Genomic DNA, 23,591 nt, shown 5'->3' on the forward strand with positions numbered 1-23,591 from the left:
ACTGGTACCTATGAAACCCCCATTCCCCATGCCTTGAGACGCTTGAGGGTGAGTAGCCGCGCTTAACAAACACCTTGACTGATTGATTGATTGGGGGGGTTTAGGGAGGGAAAGACACCCACTCATCCACAAAAGAGTAAGCCCATTGCTATTAACAAACTGCACTTCTAAATGTACTACATCCAAAAGGGACCCAAAACAGTAGTCAATGTATTGCAGTTTAATTTTGAATTACATATTTATTTAACTTACATATATTAAATTAAGGTATATTATTATTTAAAGATATAGTTTAAAAAAGCACCAAAAGTAAAATGTTTGTATTTACTTATTATGTATTCAATCAATCAATCAATCAAATTCTTTATTTCGGCTGATTAGGCCATAAAAGATACAAAAACAATTATTAAAATACATCCACATTGATATAAGAACATGATAAAATACATAAAACCATCATTATGTAAAAAGAATTTCAGATTGCAAAAAGAGTTAAGGTTCATAACCAAAGGAATCAATCTTTAAGATGTTTTGACCTTAACTGCCACATGGCCATTAAAAATTTTGCAACTGCAAATACTATGTGGGGTGCCGTGCTCGTTTTTAATATTCTAAGCGAATGGAGATAGCTCCTCAAGCCCAAATTTCTGCATAAAGGAGCTAGCCAAAATTTTCTGGGTCGATTATATGCAGGACAAAAAAACATAATATGGGCTTCTTCCTCATCATAAATACAACATCCTGGGCAGATTTTATCCGTCCTTTTTGCCCAGTTGTGGGTAAATATTTTGATGGGAAGAGTCCCTAGCCTCCATTGGATGAACAATTTTCTAGCTAGTATGGGGAAAATGATATCCATAAACCCTTCGAATTGGTATGAATCCTTAAAATCCAAAAATCTAACAGTCAAAATACCTTTATTGGGAGCGGAAACAAGGGAGGCAAAACTTTTCTCCCTATAAATATCCACAAGGCGTTTGCGTGACACCCTGGAACAGCCTTGTTCGGGGGAATCCCATAGTTCGGGAAGACCTAGTCGGTAAAGTTCTTTCTTTATAAAAACCAGCCACGGGATTTTATCACAGAGATTGTAGTTCATGACATGGGCGAGCTCTTGCCTATAATGTTCGAGCTCGGCTGTGGACCAAAGCCTATGCCAGTATCTCAGTGGCATTAATTCCAGGTCTTCTCTTATAGAGGGTAGACCCATGTCTAATCTTAGGGGGAGAAGGGGTGTGCCACAAGGAAGGGACAAAAGGCGCCTTATAAAATTGTTCTCTACTTTTACAATTCCTAAACCCACTTTATACCCCCAAAGTTCTCCACCGTAGGATGCGGCGGCTTTTGCTTGCGTTTTATACATCTCAACTGCCGGACTAATAGGTTTGTATGTAGAGGAATTTGCCACTTTCAAAATTCCCCCTGACAGTTGAGAAAGCTTGAGCCGGCTTCTAGTCACCTGAGGTTCCCAAGATAGATTCTCATGGAGAGTTACCCCCAGATACTGAAAGGTATTCACCCTCTCCAATCTTTCAGTGCTCAGAGAAGGATTAGGTCTGGTCTTAGGTGATGGATTAAATATCATGAACTTGGTCTTTCCTGTATTAATTTCAAGACCATGTTGTTTGCAGAAAAGGCCAAATCCATCTAGGATCCGTTGGATCCCCATTGGAGATTTCGACAGCAGGAGGGTGTCATCCGCAAACATAATGGCGGGAACCCTCCTGCTGCCCAAACAGGGGGCATCATTGTCGACAACAGTGTCAAGATGTGCTATGACACTGTTAACGTAAAGACAGAACAGGGTTGGTGCAAGAACACAGCCCTGCCTGACCCCTCTGAGAACCGGGAATTTTGATGACAGTGCTCCCAACCTCCCATGCCTGACCTGTGCATAATTATTCTCATGGAGCCTGATAATGGCATTTAATATGTGGGTCGGAACGCCTAACTCCTTTAAAGTCTGCCATAATTTTTTCCTGGGAACTAGGTCGAATGCTGACCTCAGGTCCACGAACACCATGTACAGCCTTCCCCTCTCGATGATTACAGTTTTCCAGTAAAGGAGAACGAGGCGGAAGATCTGGTCCATGGTGGACGTTTTTTTCCTGAAGCCAGCCTGGAGAGGGCTAAGAATTTTATTATCCTCCATCCACTCCGAGAGGTGGTTCAAGAGGAGGCGAGAAAATAATTTTTGCGGGACATCTATGAGACTTATTGGCCTGTAGTTGGCTGGGAGAAGAGGAGAACCCTTTTTAAAAATCGGAATTATCTCCGCCCCCAGCCAAGTACAGGGAATCTCCATCCCACCCAGAATGGAATTAAAAAATATGAGGAAATAAGGGCCCCAAATGTCTGGATGAAGACGAAAAAGGTCGCCAGGCAACCTATCAAGACCCGGTGCCTTGCCCTTCGCCAAACCCCCGATAGCATTAACCACCTCGTCAAGAGTGAATTCCAGATCAGGTGTAGAGTCATGGACAATTGTAGAAGCCACATACCCCTCTTCATCGCATTGAAATGGTTCTTGATAAAGCTGTCCAAAGTGGGCCTCCCATATAGATGCTGCAATGTTTGGCTCCACTGCAGCTTTGGGTTCTGCCGTACCGGCATTTACCAGAGACCAAAATTTTCTCATATCCCTCGTTTCAAGTGCACATGTAAGATCCTGCCATCTGTTCCAATCCCATTCTGACCGTGCCACTGCCATAACTCTCCTATAGTTTCGTCTGAGCTCAGAAATTTTAATTTTATCCAAACCTATTTTGACTGTATTAATTAATTCCGTCTTAATCTTTCTGCAGGATGAGTTATACCATGTTGGGGTACGTGTTTTATTTTTCCTCTGCGGTAACACTGGGTAGAAAATCTCAGCCAGTGCGCCCACTAGGTCATCATGGATTAAGGCCAACTTCTCGTTAAAATGCAGATCTTTAGGCTGCATGATTAGCAAATCCAGTTCTTGTAGCTTTGGAAGAGCTATCCTGTAGATATTACTTATGGACTCCTCTGAGTTCTGCAGTTTCCCCCACTTGACCCTGCGTCTATTTGAGCTAAGTACCAGGTTCCCAGGATCGTGGCCAGGCTCAGCAGAAAGAGATCGTCCAGCAGCCACAGGATGCACCATCTCCATTACAAGTGCATTGTGGTCACTGTCCGTTCTAACGATGACTTTAAAGTCCAAGACCTTCGGCCATAGACTAATGTCTACAAAAATATAGTCCAACCTGGATTCATGGTTCTTCCTATTAAACGTGCATGCAGAGGGGGTATCAGAGATAGTGCGTCCGTTACATGCCCTTAAAGAGAAATTTAATGTTAGGGACATGATTTGCACAGCCAAAGGGGACCAGGATTTAACGTACGGGGATTGGCAGGGGGGGACACCCCAGAGATCATCTTCTGCCGTAAGTGCACCTTCCTTTAAGCCTTCCAAGGGCTCAAAGTGACAGTTAAAATCACCGCCCAGTACTATCTTATAATTATTAGGAAGGGATTCCAGGAAGCGCGCAAGATCATCTAATAGTGGGGATTCCATAGTAATGCTAATAGGGCGGGAATACACATTAAGGACTGCTAATTTGAAATCATTGGGCCACTTGAGTAGAACACACTGTATGTCCGGCGAGAGAGTCGGTAGGCTCTCCGCGTTACACCCAATGTGACTAGCTACCCAGATCGCCAGTCCTCCAGATGGCCTCCCCCTGCCAGACCAAATTGCAGTTACTTCAAAGACTGCATAACCCGCTCTGGACAGAGGTTCCCTAGCCCAAGTCTCTTGAAAGAGACAAATGTCACTATTTCTTATTAAAGAGTCCCAGTCACTCGTATCTATTTTATTGGTGATGCCCGCGACATTCCAAGAAAGAACCTTTAAGACGTTATCAGGCACTTCTAATCCATATCCGCCATTTTCCTCCATTATAGCATCTATGCTTGAGGATGGAGGTGCATGCAATGATGTTTCAAGGGTCGATGAAGGACTAGTAGAAACATTGGGAGTGGGTGAGGCAATCGGACTTTGATTATTATTGTTAGGTCCCTGTATATTCTTGGGTGAATGGATTGCTAGACCCAGGGAGTTAGTGGATGGCGAAGACTCCCATCGTAATACGCGGGATTCTCGAAAAGTGGTCTCTATTTTGGCACTTACAGGCTCTTGTCGCGCATGACGTCAATCTACCTGTTCAAGGCAACTAAATCTATTGGGATGTATGTAGTTAGCATAATTGGAAGGAACATTGCGACTGGACCTAAGTCTGTGTCTGGGTCCATCAACATCAGGACCAACCCTGGACCAACAGTCATCATTATTCAAATTTAAATTACTACTATTAGGATAAAAATATGACAAATGGACCACTTCAATAGATGTCAATCCTGTATTACCAGACCAGTTACAAATGTATGGTACAATATTAGGGCTCCTAAAATTTACAATTATGCAGTCCCCAACATTATTCTTAACAGTATGACCAATCCATGGGACCCTTCTTACCAAGAGGATTTTGCCATCAAGGCTGGATGGTAGTGGCCTATGAGTATTTAGCCAACTAGTGACCTTATTATGCAGGGAGTCGTACGATTCCACCGCGTTTCCACGTAACATAGGAACCCCCTTCAAGACAACTGAATATACTGCCGCCTCAGGGGGGAGATTTACCACTTTGGACCAATTTTGTGAGCTAGCTTGCCTAGGCGGAGGGTGGGTTACATTATTTATTACTTTCTCCTCAGCCAGTGTGTGTAACGGCCTAGCTGCGCTCGACTTGCTAAGATTTGCTATCAGAGGTTGTTGTTGGCTGCACAGTGTTGTGGGGGGAGATATTAGCAGGGGAGCTATAGTAGTATTATCTATTTGGGTAGCTATGGGTAAATGAGTAGACGAGATCACAGGGTTTGTGGGCAAATTGGAGGTACCAACAAAGTTCCCAGCTACACCATGTTCGGCCATTCTTCGGCCTGAAGCTAAACCCAAGAGTCCCTTGCGTAGATCCATTAAACAAATTTCCATATTGGCCAAACGTTCTTCCAGGGGAATAAGCAATTCCCTCAGTAGAGTACGGAGGGCCAAAAGAGTGACCTCCTCCCCCTCAGCTGAGTTGTGCGGGGTTGGAAGAGTTTTAACCGGAATATGATCATGCAATACACCCGTTCTATACGATGGCTTTGACCCTTTGCTCGCTATTTCCTTTGGGATTCCCTTGGGCCTGGCGCTGGATTTGGCAGTTTTAACGTGTTTGCCCCCCGTTGAGTGGGCCCTTATTTGATTTTTCGGAATTGCTCCCTCCCTCTCACCCTGGGCGTGTTGTTTCAGCTCCCCATTACTACATGCTTTCTGTGTAGGGACCATCCCTTCGGCAGCTGGCTCGGATATAGTGGCCTTACAGGGCGGTAGAGACAATAAACTGGGCTCTGCATTTCCTGAATTATCACAATCAACGAAAGAAGTGGCAGAGCAATTTGTTACAGGTGCAATCGATATTCCATCCGTACCATTCTCCCCCCCTACTACTCGAGATATACAATCTGCTGATTTAACAGGTGTCATAGCACGTGCAAGAGGACCCAAGGAAGATCTCCTCACCCAGTCAATTTCTTGAGAGATTCGCCTTTCTAAGATTGTAATCTCGTCGACCAGGAGGGAACCAGCCTTAGCAAAGTAGGTGTCAAGAGTTCCAATCGTCCTCCCTGTCGCTAAGGCTCTCTTACTCCGGGTTTCTCTGGTTGACATGCTTACACACAGGTCCAGATGTAGCGAGGGCGACGGACAGCTCAAGGGGGCCCTGGCCGGCCCTTGATCGCCCTTGCTCGAACGGCCTCAAACGGCCCGCTCTTTGCCCGGTCTTCGCCCCGGGCGCGTCCCGCTTGCGCGTATAGGCGAGAGTCTTATAGAGTGTGTAAAGGGCTGATATGGGGGCGGGGCCGGGAAGAGGAGGCAGGTGTGCTGGATGAAGTGGCCCGCAGGAACCCTGGTCCTCGCAGTCCCGGTCTTGTTTGCCTCCGCGACAATCTCCCCAAAGTCAGCAAAGCGTCCACGCCACTCGGGCAGCACAGGCGGGGAAGAGAGACCAGCTCCGATAGTTGAAGGTAATAGCAGCGAGCGGCGCCCGCGAAGCGGGGGCCGCGAGAAGTAATGTGGTTGCAGGAGGCGGGGCCGGGAAGAGGAGGCAGGTGTGCTGGATGAAGTGGCCCGCAGGCACCCTGATCCTCGCAGTCCCGGTCTTGTTTGCCTCCGCGACGATCACCCGAAAGTCAGCAAAGTGTCCACGCCACTCGGGCAGCACAGGGAGTTCTCTGGATTTCAGTTCCACCAAGCTCTTCTTGCTAACTACACACTTTGTGCTGAGCTGGTAATTGGATTAACCACGATTCAAGGGTGATGTGTCCTTAGTCATTTTGACCAGTCATTTTCCCGCATGTCAGCCAAGTCCGGAATTGCTCGAGGGAGAGGCGGAGCCCCAAGGATGCGCTTAATGGTCGACAGCGTTTCAACCTGTAAGAAATTCAGGTCATCATCAGGATCGGTTACAGAGTGTTCGGTAGTGCTGGTTTGAGAATTCCAACGTGAATCTAGAGGCTTGGAAAAGTATTCGAGCGGTCCTCTGCATATATCACCATGCATGCGAACAGCAATGAACGAACACCTCCTAGCGTTCGTGAAAGAACAACAACAACAAAAAAATCAATAGCAATAGCAGGTAGTTCGTTTTAAACGCGCACTCGCGTCCTGCTTGCAACTTGTCAAAGAGTGATTCTGAGGAGCGCTACCTCGCGCTACAGTGTTTCAAAAAGAAAGAATGAACAGCGGGTTGATCTAAGGAATGTATAGCTCCAATACGCAATTGTCCTTAGCGCTTCCCTCGCGCTACTGCTTTTCACAGGGAGGATTTATTAGGAGAATTCAGCGCGACCTCGCGCTCACCACGAAGAAATGTCACACGAAGAGGAAATACCTCACAGCGTCTGCTCACCACGAAGGAATGTCCCACGAAGAGGAAATACCTCACAGCGTCTTCGAGTTCACAAAGGAAATCCGAGAGTCCAACTTCTAAATGTACTACATCCAAAAGGGACCCAAAACAGTAGTCAATGTATTGCAGTTTAATTTTGAATTACATATTTATTTAACTTACATATATTAAATTAAGGTATATTATTATTTAAAGATATAGTTTAAAAAAGCACCAAAAGTAAAATGTTTGTAAATACTTATTATGTATTAAAAATGACGGTTAATAATAGACTCAATTTAAATCCATGTAATTATATTTTTAAGTTGTTACATTTATATGTACATTTAAAAACAGCTATTAAACTTTTTATCATGAAATATTACTTAATATTTAATTATCGATAACTTTTTAACATTGAATTGCATTTATATATATCTTCTTAAAAAGCCGAAACAAATTGAATTATTTTTGCATTATTTCCTTTGGGGTTCTATTTTAAGTCCATGTATTGTGCTGGACTTACTCCTGATCTTTTTAGGGCTGTGGTAACTTTACACTCATAAATCTGGCTCCACCCCATTTTAGGGATTGAAAACATGTACGTCTAAATTTAAAAACCGCAATTAGACATTTTTTTCATAAAATATAATTTAATATTTATTTATATATAACTTTTTAACATTGAATTGAAATACATTTATTTTTACCTTATTTCCTACGGGGTTCTATTTTAAGTCCCTTCTTCCATTATTTTCTATTGAAGGATGTTGCAGTACCAGTGGTGGCCATATATGGTGCTGGACTTACTCTAGTTCTTTTTATGACTGTGGTAACATCACACTTGAAATCTGGGTCCATTCGGTTTCTTGGAGTGAAAAAATGTAAGTCTACACTTTGTAGTGAAGTTACTCTCTGAAATGGTGAATAGCCAAACGTAATACATTTACTATAAGATGTGCACTGTAACAAACTGAAGTAAATGACCCTGTTTCAGCAAACACACTGACATTCCTGAATGCCTGTGTTGTCAAAACATTTTAAACATCGTTTAAAAAATTGCAATTTAGTGCATTTTTGTCTAGATTGTCTAATACATTCCCTACATTCTTAAAATGAACTTTCTCTTGCAACAGTTACTGTAACAGACACTGGGATGTTTTAGGAAATATCACAGACTTAACCATGTGTAAAACTCTAAGCACATTAAAAGACGTAAACATATGCTTTTAGGATTACACAGACATTTTACAAAACAAAATATATGCGTGGAGATTCAAATTAACTTGTTAGAATAAACCATTTAAAAATGAGCATCCAAACAGATTTAAATAAGAAACTCCAATCTGATGCATAGCATTGTACAAAGGGATCATTTAATCGTGTTGAACATAAAGTTTACGTAATTACACGTTTTATAGACCGAGGGATGTGCTACTTTTGTGACTTTGTTACATTAAATATTGTCTCCATCAGCGGTATCAACAAAACATGTTCCACTCACTACCTTGCCCTTGCCAATCGCCATCAGAAACGCCCCAGTAGTCGAAGTCAAACTCGCTATGCCATTTAGAAATCTCCTTCTATCCACTGTTTCTGGGGGCAGGTCAGGGACTCCCCGAAAAAATGCGATATGTTAGGTATATAAAGCCTATTAGAAGGCCTAAGATTACAAAATAAAGAAGACACACAGGCAAAAAGGCATTTAGTGAAATGTGAAAATGTGATTACTTTTTTATATTGCTAAGTGTTACGTTTTGCCCAGTGTTATTTTGTGTGGTTTGGGTTATCTCCTCTTAGCTGTCAGAATGTTGCTATATCTTTCCAACCAGCAGGACTACAGAGATAAGCTACAGTGTTACAAGCATCCAAAGTTACAATAAGCAGAAAAATGACTTGCCTTTTCCACATATTCAAAGACCAAATATAGTTTTCCTCTTCTTCTAAATGCTTCCTTCAACTCCACTATGTTTTCTTGTTTCAAAGTACGAAGCATTTTAAGTTCTCGCAATGTCGTTTCCTTGACTTCCTCATTTTCTGGAGAAGAGAAGTAGACAGTATTAAGCAACACATATGTTTAATAAATGAAAGTTTAAGAATTCAGCAGGATTACGAAGTGTTAGCTTTCAAATGCATACAGTAAAAAAGAAAAATCTGTTTTACTTTCAACTTTTACCTTAAACATTCTTTATAAAACATGGTCATGCACGCCGAGTATCCCTCCCCATGAAGCTGCAATCCTCAACCATCTATTGTCTACAAATTGGGCTCAGCCTGAAAGTCACACTGATGACATCAGTCAATGACTAGTTGCAGCAAATGTCCTGACACCAAAAGAAAAGTCACCACACAAAGTTGTACTCCCCAACCATGAGCTCTTATTTGCGAATATAGTCAAGGGAACTAAAGAAGCATGAGAAAATGTATTTATTATACAACCAAAAAAAGAACTATCACCAATGGACTTCAGTTCTCATAGTGTAGATCAGCGTGTTTTAGAAATCCAAAACTGTATTAAGACTGAAGAAGGAGCACTGATAATGTTAAAATAACACTGGTTCACAGATACCGATGAAGAAGTTGGGCAAGCAACTTTCTGTGCTCTTACTTCTGATTATTGTCAGGTAACTACCAGGAGTTTATTTCCTAGGAATACCAAGAGAGACAAGATGGGAAGAGCACATGCCTATGCTAGGATTAAAGCTAACAGTAACAAATATCTACTACAGTCCAACACACGGAGGTTGAAAGATGGACTCCATCTTCCACACCAAAAAAAACGCCAAATGGAGAACAAACTTCCGTCAACACCTCGACGTAACCAACAATACATAAGTCCCCAATGGAACATAGCTCGACAGATCCCCATCGCAGTCCTTCGAAGGAGAGTTGTCCATAACTGTTTACAGATCTGGGAACATCCTATTACAAGCCTCTGAACAAAACCTAGCCATCTTTGACCGTCACTTTCCCACGCTCTGTACCTCCTTGCTGTCGGGCCCCGCTCCCACCCCCCCTTCCACTAGAGAACCACCCCCTCCATGGACATCTGGTTCTAATTCTACCCCCTTCTCAACCGTAGAGAACTGAGCTCACCACTACCTCCTGGCTCCTCCACTTCCATGCTCCCCTCCACCAGTGAACCAACCCCCATGTCGCCAGCCGGTCTTACACCCACCCTCCTCACCTCCCCTAGAGGACAAGCACTGCTATATTATGCCAGGGATGGATCAACGCACCCACACCGCCCCTTGTGAAACCCACTACTCCAGCTACCAATCTCTGTGGCTCCCCTGACTTACCCCTGTCAGCTCTCCCCACCCTTGAAACATTGACCCTGTGACTTCACTGCCAGAAATACCTGCCGCCGCTCTCCTTGGTGCCCATTCACTACCCACCTAGAACTATCTCCAGCTCCCAGCCCCCCCCCCCCACCCAGACACCAACCCAGACTCCAATGAACACCAACACATCCCCCTCCTATGGAAACTCTAGCTACTTCTAAACTGCTCCCTATAATTGCCCATATAGAACTTAAAAATCAACCCTGTACTCGAAGAAATGTAATTGTTTCTCAGTGATGCAAGGGCTAATCACTCCATGCCACTACCCTCTGCACCCATGCTGGACACCGATCCTGCTTCACTCACTCGTCCTGTCCCCACAGTCCACTCCCCAAACAAAACCACTCCCTGCTCGCACCAACAACCCAATATCAATTGCAGCACAGCAGGATTACCACAGCGGTTAGCAGATTCATAAAGCAACACCCCTGACAGTGCCCCAGGACCAACCTGGTCGTCCTCGACTTGAATAGCACCTTGAACAACACTCGCCCGCCTGGGCCGCCCACACATCTAACTACAGTCCAACCCAGCAAACCTATGGTGATTTGGCCACCTTCGCCCTACTACCTGCTCCTGAACTTCCGATCAAGTCAGACGTGCCACTGATATAGCAGACTCTATCCTTCAACACAACATCGACATATGCTTTCTCACTGCAACATGGCTGACAGATCACTCATCCCCTTACATCGACTTACGCATCCCACAGGGCATCTCAACCATTTGCAGCGATCGCCAGGGTCGTAGGAGGGGCGGAGTAGCCATTGGAAACAAAAATGAGCTTTGCCTTACACCACTACATACTACCAACTATCCGTCCTTTGAATATTTAGGAGTGCAGCTCCCCTTAAAAGGCCCCACCCCCATAAAATTGAATCTCATCTACTACCCAACAGGTGGCACTCCGTGGTTCATCGAAGACTTAGCAGACCTAATTTCGCTAAATTCCCTAAATGACAGATCTGACATTATATTAGGAGACCTTAACCTACACTTGACCAATGTAAAGGACCCCCCAGTATTAACCCTTACCACACTCTTGGAAGCGAACAATCTTACCCAGCAATGCAAGATACAAATGCACAAGAGTTCTACCCATGACACGATCATCTCTAAACACAACATACTTTCCCTGTACTCCATCCTTCCATCAGACTGGACCGGTCACCATCTAATACTTTTCCAGCTCAATACCTTCCATCCAAAGGCCCACCCCAAGCCCAGCCGTCCCAATCGCTGGGCGAGGAACATCCACCAAATCCAACAAACATAGCTAGAAACACTGGTTATCTCTCAAATCCTACCCGCGCCTGGCCTCTCCTCCACCAACGAACTCACTGACCATTATAACACAAAAATGGAAGAACTCGTTGAAGAAGTCGCACCTTTGAAATTCAAAGAAGTCAAGAGGTATTCCCTCCAGATCCTGGTTTAATAACAACATATTTGCAAACAACAAGAGAGAGAGGGAAAAGAACTGGAGCCACTCTTGGACCCCCTGATAAACAGTAAAAAACAACAGAAGAGTGGAGCCAAATCAATAGAGAGCTAGCAAGAAGAGTCACTCTTGTTTTCTAGACGAACCTCACTCACCAACCTATTTGGTGAAATGCTTCATCATTGGGTTCCCACCAGAGAGGCAGAGTGCCTCTCTAGTGTGCTTCAACGCCTGGTTACAGCGGAGCGGGTTTTTGATTGTGATGGTGCAGATCATGATAGTGCGAAAATTAAAATTGCCTTTGCCAATCCAAAGATTTATTGGTGGAGTAGTAAGGCAAAGTTAAAACAATTAAAGTGAGGTGGATGTAAGACTAGGTAAATTGGCCAGTCACATCACTATATGGTGATCAAATGTGGTCTATATGGAGAAAGCGACGTTACTATAATGTGTGGGACACCCTCACACCATGGATCCTGGCGGGGGACGGTGGCTTGAAGTCACACGTACACCAAAGCCAGACGCCCGTGTGGCACCTACACAAGCCCGTCAACAGGATCCTGAGGAGCTTTCAGGAGTTCTGAAGGCTGAATAGTAACCGTAATTCATGCGGTCTTATTGATGCCACAGGTTAGGGTGCACCTAAGCGAGTGCACACCGCCATTGGGTCCTGAAGAAAGCCTCGCTATTGGCACTTTACAGGCTGAAACATGTAGACCACATCTGACCACCACATAGACCACATTTGATCACCATATAGTGATGTGACTGGCCCTAGGTATGTTTACATACTCCCCAGGTAACCCTGTGCAAATGATTCTATGCACTGTTAATATACTATGGTTTCTACCTCAATAATGTATCAGCTACTGATCCTAATGCCTTCATGTATTTTGTTTATGCACGCCACAACCCATTGTAATCTTTGGTCCTATGTATGTTTAATTACTCCTCGTGTAGCCCTGCAGTAATGTATGTATGCATTGTTTAAAACATTATATGTACATGTATGCTGTTTCTACCTCAATAATGTATTAGCTACTGATCCTAATGCCCTCATATATTTTGATTACGTACTGCCATTATGCCTTTATGTCTACCCAAGTAGGTAATGGTACTATGTACTGGTAAAGCAATAGCTATATTTATAAGCTGTCTCTTACTCGAAAATGCCTTAGATATTGCGCTCACGCACTGCCATAATGTCTTTATGCCTACCCCAATTTGTACTGTATTATGCATTGCTAAAACAATTTATATATTGATAAGTTACGTCTACCTCAAAAATGTATCAGCTACTTATCCTAACACCGTCATAGATTTCACTTATGTACGTATCTTTTTTTGCTTGTATGTCTACCCCAATATGTATTACGTAAACCACATAATTTCTACTATGTAAACACTACAAAGCGCTCTAATGCCTTTGGTTCAAGTTCCCTATATAAAACTCTTCAAATAAATAAAAGATTAACTATTTGCCAAATTAAGTGTGGAAACTACACACATTAAAGCGTGCAGATAATGAGTGTATTATCAGATTTGGCTAACAGAATTTTCAAACGTGTACACATCTCGGGAAGGCAAGAGATGCTCCCTTAACTCAAAAATAAAATATTTAGGAAAGTGAAAATATGACACAAAACAAGTCAGAGATTTAATATATCACTCCAAAAAACAATGGAAGTTATAAAAATTCTCATCTAAATAATGACACACTTGGCGTCAAACAACCTAGATAATCAATTCATTTCCCAAAGACAAAAATAAAATAACATTCACTAGCCCTTTTCTTGGACATGATATTAGCCAAAAAAGATTATATTAAAAAAGTGGAGCGTGAGAGAACAATGGAGTCATAGCTTGAAAGGAAGTCCTGTCAGCACACCTAAAACAATGTTCAGATCCCATGGACAAAGAGATATCTTGGTGCAAGGAATCACACACGATAAAAGATTCAGCCTCGATTTGGAAAATAATTCAATATACGTGTCGGGTTTTGGGAACTATACTAAAAAATGAAAGAGTACATTTTTTTGCTGTCTGTGTAATATATATTCGCCATGAGAAGTACTTGACCTGTTTTAATTACATTTTGGCAGTCCACACGGCACCCCTTTACACTGACCTGCTCCCTGCTGACGAGAGGCAACTACCTCGAAATACGTGTCCAGGGATGGCTAACGCAACACATACTGTTCTTTTTACACATCGTGGCATAGGCGTACCCGCCGTCGCCACTACATTTACCACAGTCCTTTGGGGCAACTTGCTGGTGTGACGAGCAGTGTGCGACCAACTTTTGCATAATTTATTACGGCTCCCTTGAGCCAACGGGCTGACGAGCCTTGGATCTGCACCTGCGCGCCATGAGAGGTACTTGACCTGTTTTAATTACATTTTGGCAGTCCACACGGCACCCCTTTACACTGACCTGCTCCCTGCTGACGAGAGGCAACTACCTTGAAACACGTGTCCAGGGATGGCTAACGCAACACATACTGTTCTTTTTACACATCGTGGCATAGGCGGACCCGCCGTCGCCACTACATTTACCACAGTCCTTTGGGGCAACTCGCTGGTGTGACGAGCAGTGTGCGACCAACTTTTGCATAATATATATTCATACCCTAAACCCAAAATCCAAACAGGAACTTATAAAAAAAATCATGATTTTCACTACTTTTTAATTCTAATTCTTATCTCAGTGATTCGGGCATTTGGGTACTTAATCGACGAAGGTGGCATAGTTTGTGCTACTGACCAGCGTAAACTATGGCTTTGCTGCCACATTACTAATCAGGTTACTAATAGCATCCCCAAGTTGAGCACATGTATGCATTTTTCTTGTGTGTAAATTGTCCCTATTAACTTCCTTGTAGCTGGAATTGCCTGACTACGTTAATGATACAAAGTATTTTATGTGTCATTGTGTTATTTGTTATTGTGCAGTTTTGCTCTGTTAATAATTTAGGAAGCTTTGGTTTTGTTTCGTTATTGTTTATTTTTACTTGATTTTATTTCTCAGTGGGGCCAACTGGACGGATAACCACCGACCAGTACCAGGTCCATCTGGACTTTGGTTTAATCTGGTCAGTCATCTCTTTATGATCATTGTTATTTGGTGCCTGGACAGCCATGTGCTTCTTCTTCTGCCCTTCAAGCATGCCAACATGTCAGCATCTATCTGCCGCTGGATGGGCTCCATGGCCAGAAACCCTGGTCCATTCAACATACCCCTATTGTTGGTGCACCTTCCCCTCTCTTATTCCAGTTCCAGACTATAGAGTTTACGAGCCAAATGTTCACATTAAGTTATGAGGTAATCTACAATCTATTTTATTACAATATTTCTGGTAAGTCTCTAAACAAATAGATTACTACCATAATGAATACTAAATTTCCTTTCATGCTTACAAATCTGGACAAATGAATGTTTGCTCTTGACTCAAGTACTCCATTGAAATAGGAAATGTGTTAACTGGGCACAAGTTTGCTATATATATCGCCACAGACACTTGGCTTAATGAAGGGGATAACTCTGCTCTAAGAAAAGCCATACCTGGTCGGTATTGTGTGTCCCAAGCGGACCGCCACTGAGAAGACCATGGCGGCTGAATAGTCAAGTTTTATAAACGGGTGAGAAGAGTGTGAGGATGTGGGAGAGAATGGATGGGCTTGAAGAGTAGATAGGCATGACAGAATGGACAGGGTGAGAGAGGCAGGAATGAGTTCATGGGCCGAGAACATGAAGAGTGGTGAGGTACTGCATGGGTAGGGTTGTTGGGCAAAAAAGCAGATGGAGGTGTGAGTGAGGGGATGGAGATGGAAGAGAGTGCATGGCAAGCACGCAGTTGGACTAAATAAGGGGGTGCAGAAAGTTAGATGGGGATACGAGCCAGTGCATGGGGTGAGAGAGTACTTCAATAGGCATGGTAATACGGGGGTGATACGGAGGAAGGAGAGAGAGAGATTTGCCGAGACCCAGAGTTGGATCAGGGAGTTACAGTATTAGAATTCGTCTTTAGCAGAATGCTAATAAATGCAACTAAATCTTTTATTACTGTTTCAGGTATAGAAAAATGGAAATTTTGATTTTTGTTTTCATTTTTATAAATAGTGTGACTGATTATGAGAAAACGGAGAAAGTGGGAGAGTTGTGCACACTGGAGAGTGGAAGGGGTGAGAATGGATGGGGAAGTGAGAGAGTGAATATGAGGTGAGGTTACGGGTGACTGGCGAGGATGAGTAGAGTGGGTGGATAAGGGCAAGCAAGAGTGGATGAAGCAAGAGTATTGTGTATTATTTTTACTATTTTGTAAAATATCCGCCTGAACCTTGTTTACATAGTCACTGTTTCAAGTGAGCACACCACCTATGTCTATTCCTATACACCTCTTGGGCATTCTGTGCTTAGTGGGCCCACTACTTCAGTTTGGGGTTTTAGTAATGTGTGAACTATCTTGGAGACCAGTCTCTCATGTAGATCCCCCTTTACATCTCTTCCAGCAGACATGCTTTAATTTGTCTACTCACGTTTTCCTGTTCATTCTCTACTGAGTATCATTTTGGAATTTTTACATAATATTTCGATAACCATTATAGACATCAGCCTTGTGACAGATAAGGGTGAATGTACATGATGTATAAATATGACTAGATGTTTTACTCACTGTAAGGTTAACAAAGGAAGGGGTGAATGTCTACTCTTTTACAGTCCATTTAAAGTGTTGCACCATTAATGATTTGTTACTACCTGAGCTAGATGTCTGTATACGCTGAATGTCACGAATATTCCTCAGCCTTTTTGCTCCCACCCTTTACATCACCATTTTCATGTCATCCCTTTAACTTGTTCCCACCCTGTCTTATTGCGATCTTAGCAGTGTTGTTTCAATTGTGGGGCATGGTTATGACGAAAACCCATGAAGACGTGTCCTCGCCGAGCTACGTACGACAGAGGGTCCTACAGAGCCAATGCCCAGCCTAGATGCCATCCAGAAACCCCTGAATGCTTGATGAGACAGGAGAGTTATTCGGCACCAGAGAATGTCGCCGGCCAACAGTTTTGACCACCGGATGGCCATACAACAGGCCAACAAAGCAACCTTCCCTGCCCCAATGATCCTGCAAAATAGCCACATCCATCTGGTAGCCAGTGCCCGCCGGGAAAAGGAACAGCATCACACCTACCGCTCGCATAACGAGGCCTGTACCTTGCCAATTTGAAGTACAGTCCTCGGGGACCAGGGTGGTGTAACTTCTTCGATCCCAGTCACAAACGGCCCGGCATAATCAGACCGGCAACAATGTAGCTTCCAGGAGCCCCATTGCTGGACCTAGAGGAGAACAAGTGCCAAGTATTAATAGAGAGGCACGGCCTTTCCTGACACGCGCATGGTGCAGATATGTGAGCACAACACGGGAGAGTTGCTTTGAGCTTGAGTGGGTAAGTCACCGTTGCCTGGGCAGAAAAGGCAGGCTCTCAAGTGAGACTGATTTGAGTTGGGGCAGAACAGCCACAACGACCTCGGACCCAGGGGCTTTTATGCAACAAATTGGGCTGTATCATTCCCCTAAAGCCTCCAGACCTACACGGACATCAGTGACAACAGCCCCGAATCATGGAGAAGAGGTTTAGCTCTAAACGAGACCTCCTAAGTGCTATATAGTCACTAAACAAAACAGATCTTATAGCACCTACAATGGCCGTCAGTCCAGCCCATTAGCAGAGGTGGAATTTCCTGAGGGGCATGGCTAACCAGCAAGCAAAATGGCCATGTAGCAGAGCGGCTCCAGCCGTTTACACCCGTTCGAGCCAAAATCTGTGTTTCTATTCACAAGGAGAACCGGCATAAGCATAAAAAAATACATCGGACCTTGAATGGACGGAATCGTTCGAGAAATTACAGCAGTAGTGCAAAGGGGAATGGAGATCGGCCCACCAACACTAGGCACAGGCCTAACTGCATAGCCTGCGAAGAGCAGAAGGGGTGCCGTAATACCTGAGGCAGTGGAGAGCGCCATCAGGCAGTGATAATTTGGGCGTACATCCCGAACCCTGACTGAGATCTGCATTGGGGATCTCCAGTCGTTCACGGGCTGACCCGGCCCCACGCATGGACTCTGGCATGGGCGTAAGAGATCCAAAGGTAGCAGTGGTGAAGTGCAAAGAACACTGCGGAGCGGCTGCAACGAGTTTTGTATAATGGTGAAGTACAGTGTACTGTGCTGTCCTCTACTGACAATGCCAGAAATTACCGGGCCCAAGATGGCTGGAGGATGAAGCGGTAAAGCGACCATGTAAGCTAAATTAGACCAATATGCCTGGCAAAAGGGACTGGGCCCTAAATAGAAATCTGGGGAGGAACTACCAGAAAAGCAAAAAGGGATGGAAGACTCGTCAGAACGGACCCTCCTAGACATAATAACGGCTATCACAACGGTGAGAACATCGCTCAAATCTAGAATTGACGCTGTCTCCACTGAGGTTTCTCTTATACGGGCTGATATGTGGAATAAGAATACCAGAATTAAAGAAGTGGAAACAACCACCAGCTTCCTAGTCAAAGACACTTCGATGTTACAGAAGCAAGTATCTGTTCTGCAGACCCGTAATGAATAGATGGCTGAAAAACTTGATGAATACGAAGGGAGGTCTAGACGAGACAATATACGAATTCTCGGAGTGCCGTAACGAGCAGAAGGGCAAGCTGCGGATCTATTTGTCGAGGAGCTGGTCACCACCCATTTGCGGCCTACCAGGCTATCAAAATTCTTCATGGTCGAACGGGCACATAGAGTGCCAGGAGGCGGACCTAAACCCGGAGCACCTCCTAGACCTATCGTGGCAAGAATTTTTAACTACAGAGACAGAGATATCATATTACAGACGGCCCGGACTGCGCCACCTGTTACATTTGAGAATAGTAATGTGACCTTCTTTCCCGATTACACGCTCAAAGTCCAGCGACAAAGTCATAGCTTCCTTGAGATAAAGAGAGTCATGCATGAAAGGGGAGTTAAATACGCAATGCTCTTCCCAGCCAAACTGCGTGTGGAAGCGGAAGGAACAGTCTGGTGCTTTGCTACCCCAGATGAAGCTTGGGATTGGTTCAAGGGATGGCGAACTGTGGGGAAGAGGAATCATTAGCGCCAACAGGACGGGCTGGAACACTCTCGTACTGAGCAAGATGCAGACACTGATATTGGCAGCACCCCAATGACCGATGACACCCCAAAGTAGCTGCACAGCACTTTCTGCTGTCATGGCTCATGAAAGAGAGGTACTTTGCCTTTTTGGCCCCAGTGCAATTCACCTTCCACAGTGGACATTCAAGTAAGGTATCAAACAATATATGGTCTATCTCCTGGTACAGACTGGGAAATAGAATATTAAGAGACAGACCAGGTCTCCAAGGAATTGCTAATACTGATAAGGTTTTCTAAATGCCACTTGATGCCGAATGGGTGGGCGGATGGTCCACGCACTATAGTTTCAGGGGTGACAATAGGCGCTCTGCAGATCTGAGGAGGTGGGAGCTTCCAATTCCGCCATGCAGGGATGCAGGGATGGGATGGAGGGTGTGCGAAGTTGGGGGGTGGGATTTCTGCCAGCAAGTAAACCCAATGCTGTCAACGAAAAACAGTACATGTTGCATTCAGGAGCAGGCGCTGACGGGAAGGGGGGAGGGGATGTTTGTTGTGTATTTTGTTTAGTTTAGATGTTGATGACTTGATACGACAGGAAAGGGCCAGCTGGGCTCTTACTCTTTGCATTGGGAGGCATGTGACATGGAATGCTCGATGCTTGGATGTGTTATATCTGGATTGAGGGAGGTCTGAATGGATCCAATCGATGAAACACAAAGTTATTGTAATTGGAAATGGGACCACTTTCGAAGCAGGGTTTAAAATTATTGTCTTGGAATGTTAATGGCATGGGTGATAAACTAAAGAGAGGTATAGTGTTGCAGTATGTGAAACGACATGCGCCCGACGTAATCCTACTTCAGGAGACACACTTGTTGGAGAACACCTGCAAGGCATTGACCAGATGGGGCTTTAGGCTTGTGGCACATTCCGCATTCAGTACCGGTTCTCGGGGTGTGGACATCATGATGCGTAGAGGTTTCCAGTTGGCCTTTGACCGAACATGGACAGATAACTTGGGTAGATTTGTCGCGATCTCGGGAAGATGGGAGGATCGCATATTGAACCTAGTGTCAGTGTATATACCGTCCGGCCTTCATACCTCAGCTTTTAGAGAGGGAAACTCCTTGTTGGGGGAGACTTCAACTCAATTGTTTCAGATAGCCTCGATCGCTGGGCCCCAAAAAGCTTGCCGCCTTCCCGTACACAGATTCACAACTTCATGGAAGCAATGGAACTTCTTGATGTTTGGAGAGCGCGGAATCCCTTAGAGCAGCAATACACATTTTACTCAAGCACCCACCACAGTATGTCTAGGATGGATTATATAATCATGCCAGCAGACCAGCTGGAGCAAGTCATTGAAGTACGACACCTAGCAAGGGTAATATCAAATCACTCGCCTTTCTGGGCCCTGATAGAAGTGGGGCAAGCATAAGTTGGAAGGGTGGCCCCGATAAATCCCTGGTATCTTAAGGTTCCCTTAAGAAAAGAGAAATTAGTGAAAGAAATCGATTTTTACTTCAGTGAAAATGAAGACTCGGTTGAGTCCTCACAGAAACTGAAGGAGGCCTTTAAAACTGCAATCAGGGACTATGCTGTTTCCCTGTTTGCAGGCAGTAAAACAGAAAAGCAGGCAGCACTGGTAAGTATTGAGGAAGAGATATTGGAACTGGAAAGTAAATTACGAGACACTAACACAGATGAAATTAGACACTTCCTGAAATTAAAGACAAAAGAATATGTGGCCCTAGCTACAGACGCTGCCAAAGCACAATACAGGGCTACACTCAGCCTCAGCAGAATTTATGAGGTGGGGAATAAGTCCGGGAAACTGTTGGCCTGGTTAGACCGTATAGAGCAAGCCAACAGAGTGGTGGTGGAACTTAAAAATGATCTAAACATAACCTATACGGAGCCGCAGGACATTGCAATGGCGTTTGGTAACTACTACGCCCAGGTATATAGATCCCAAATTACTTTTACGGGAGAGGATGCAGATAAATTCTTGAAAGAAATATCTCTGCCCGTGCTCTCTGATGAGGATAGCGACGACTTAGAACAGGAATTGATCATTGCAGAGGTCGAAAAAGCGATACAAGACTTGAGGGCGGGCAAGGCGATGGGCCCAAGTGGTTTGCCTATTGAACTGTACAAGCTTGCCCCCAGCAAGCTTGCGCCTTATCTGATAGCTATGTTTGAAGAGAGCCGAGAGGTGGGAATACTCCCAGTAGATCAGAGGTTGGCACCTGTAGTGGTTATCCACAAAAACGGTAAACCAAGGAATAAATGCTCTTCATATAGACCGATATCACTGCCTAATGCAGAAGCTAGAATCCTAGCGAAAATATTGGCCATTCGTCTGCTACAAGTGATTACCAAACTAGTACACCTGGATCAATCTGGCTTTATGCCAGCCAGAAATACGTCCCTTAACTTACGAAGGCCTCATGGAGTTATAGATCAAGCGAATACAATAAGAGAAGATGCTGTGGTGATAGCTCTCGATGCCACAATGGCGTTCGACACGATTGACTGGCCATATGTGTTTTCAGTATTAAAGAAATTGGGATTTGGCCCGAGTTTTCTGAGCTGGGTTCAGTTACTGTATAAAAATCCACTGGCCCAAGCAGTGGTCAACAACCGAAGGTCCCCGGTGTTTGCCCTTGGTAGAGGAACCAGGCAGTGTTGCCCCCTTTCCACATTGCTCTTTTCTCTGACGTTGGAGCCATTAGCGATGTGGATAAGGAAAGATCCTATTATTAGGGGACTAAAATGGGCTGAGGATTGGGAGGATCGTATTTCGCTTTATGTGGATGACATACTATTGTATTTGGCGTCACCCTTTACTTCCTTAAATAGAGCAATGCATATCTTTATGGTGTTTGGGAAATGCTCTGGCTATAGCATAAATTGGTCCAAATCAGTCATCTACATCCTGTGTGGTAAAGCACCTGCACTGCCACTGGGTATCACTATTAGTGAAGCCAAAGCAGGGTTTAAGTACCTAGGGATCTATGTTTCTAAGGATCCTACCCTTTTTTACAAGCAAAATCTCTTGCCCCGCTACTAAGGCTACGATCTGATGTCAAACACTGGAAATCTCTCCTGCTGTCCCTGTTGGGGCGCGTGGCCTTATTCAAAATGATGGCTCTACCCCGTTTTTTATATGTATTGCAAAATTTGCCTCGTCCGATTGGGGCAGACTATTTCAAGTCCATAGAAAGCGCCCAGAGAGAGCTCCTGTGGGGAGGGAAGCCACCCAGGATATCCCTTCAAAAACTCACACGAGGGTGATATGATGGGGGGGATAGCGCTCACGGATATCAAAAGATTCTACTGGGCTGCACAGCTAACAGCAATTAATCAGTGCATTTATAGGCCGCCCAGGGACCCCGAATATCAAATGGACAGATGGCTGCTTCCAGGGGGTGATTTTACAAGGGCGCTATACACCAACCCCGCTAAGCTGAAACTGACGGGCCCCACAATACATGCAGTAATGGTATGGCGTGTGGCTATGAAAAGCCTGGCTTGGGAGGGTAAGATAACATGCGCCACCCCTCTTCGGGACGCAGATGTCTTTGGCAACCTCAGAAAATCCAAGGGTTGCGACCGATAGGATTTGATCGGTATATCCAAGGTTGGAGATCTGTGGAGGGCGGGAGACATAGTCACCTTTTCCCAACTACAAGGGGAATATGACCTTGAAAACACTGAATTTTTCAGATACATGCAGATTGCACACGCATTGCAGTCGGCAATAGTTAAGGGAGAGCCGCCACCAGAATCCTCCCCGCTAGAAGACAGAATCCTAGATGGATACATGCCAGAGAAAGCCATTGCTTTGACATATAAGAAACTAATCAATAATCTGTCTGATCCCCTTCTCCGGCTTCGAGCTCAGTGGGAGCATGATGTGGCAGGGCTGGAGGACGATGAATGGCTGAGGCACTGGCTTCCCCCAAGGAGGTGGCTATTTCGTCTAGGTTGAGACTGAGACAGCTGAAGGTGCTTCACAGAGTCTATCTTGCTGGCCCTGCAATGGTAAAGATGGGCTATGGAATGGAACCAGGATGCATGAGAAAATGTGGACATGTGGGAACCATCGTTCATATACTCTGGGAATGTGTATGTGTACAGACGTACTGGTCTGATGTTACAAAATGCATGGTGGAGGTGATGGGATGTGAGATTTACTACAGCATAATGTTATGCCTCCTGGACAAATGGGGCCCTACTGACCTAAACACCAAGGAAAGAATATGGGTGACTCTTGGTATTATACTAGCTAAACATAATGTTACAAGATTGTGGAGTGTGCAAGAGCCACCATCCTTTACAGCGTGGGAGAGAGATATGGATTGGTGTATGCTGACTGAAAAGACAGTGTATGAATCTAGAGGGTGTCCTAACAAGTGGTCACAGATTTGGGAAAAGTGGAACATGTATAGGGGAGACATATATGAGTCCCCGTAGCAAAGACACGGACAAGATCCAATGTAGACCATCAGAACAACCAGCTGATTGTACTATCTCCAGGATATCGACTGGCACTGTAATCTTTGTGGGGGAATTCTCAAGTAATCGGTGCATTCTTGATCGGAATGTCTGCAATGTGTCTGCCCTGTGTATACTTGCCATCAATAAAAAGAAATAAAAAAAAAGAAGTGGAAATTCCAGCACCAGAGGGGTATATCA

The 23,591-nt window shown here is 44.5% G+C and overlaps 1 protein-coding gene across 4 annotated transcripts in view; it reads right to left on the minus strand.

Moving 5' to 3' along the window:
* The window catches only part of CDKL5 (cyclin dependent kinase like 5), a 1,167,948-nt gene that overhangs the window by 417,231 nt on the left and 727,126 nt on the right, over positions 1-23,591 (minus strand). For all 4 annotated transcript variants that reach the window (XM_085622653.1, XM_085622651.1, XM_085622652.1 and 1 more), the window contains exon 6: positions 8,854-8,990. In XM_085622653.1, coding sequence (XP_085478779.1) covers positions 8,854-8,990 — 137 coding nt within the window. The remainder of the gene's footprint in view (positions 1-8,853; positions 8,991-23,591) is intronic.

The sequence above is a fragment of the Triturus cristatus genome, chromosome 8 (genome assembly GCF_964204655.1).
Source record: "Triturus cristatus chromosome 8, aTriCri1.1, whole genome shotgun sequence".
In the NCBI taxonomy this organism is placed as follows: Eukaryota; Metazoa; Chordata; class Amphibia; order Caudata; family Salamandridae; genus Triturus; species Triturus cristatus.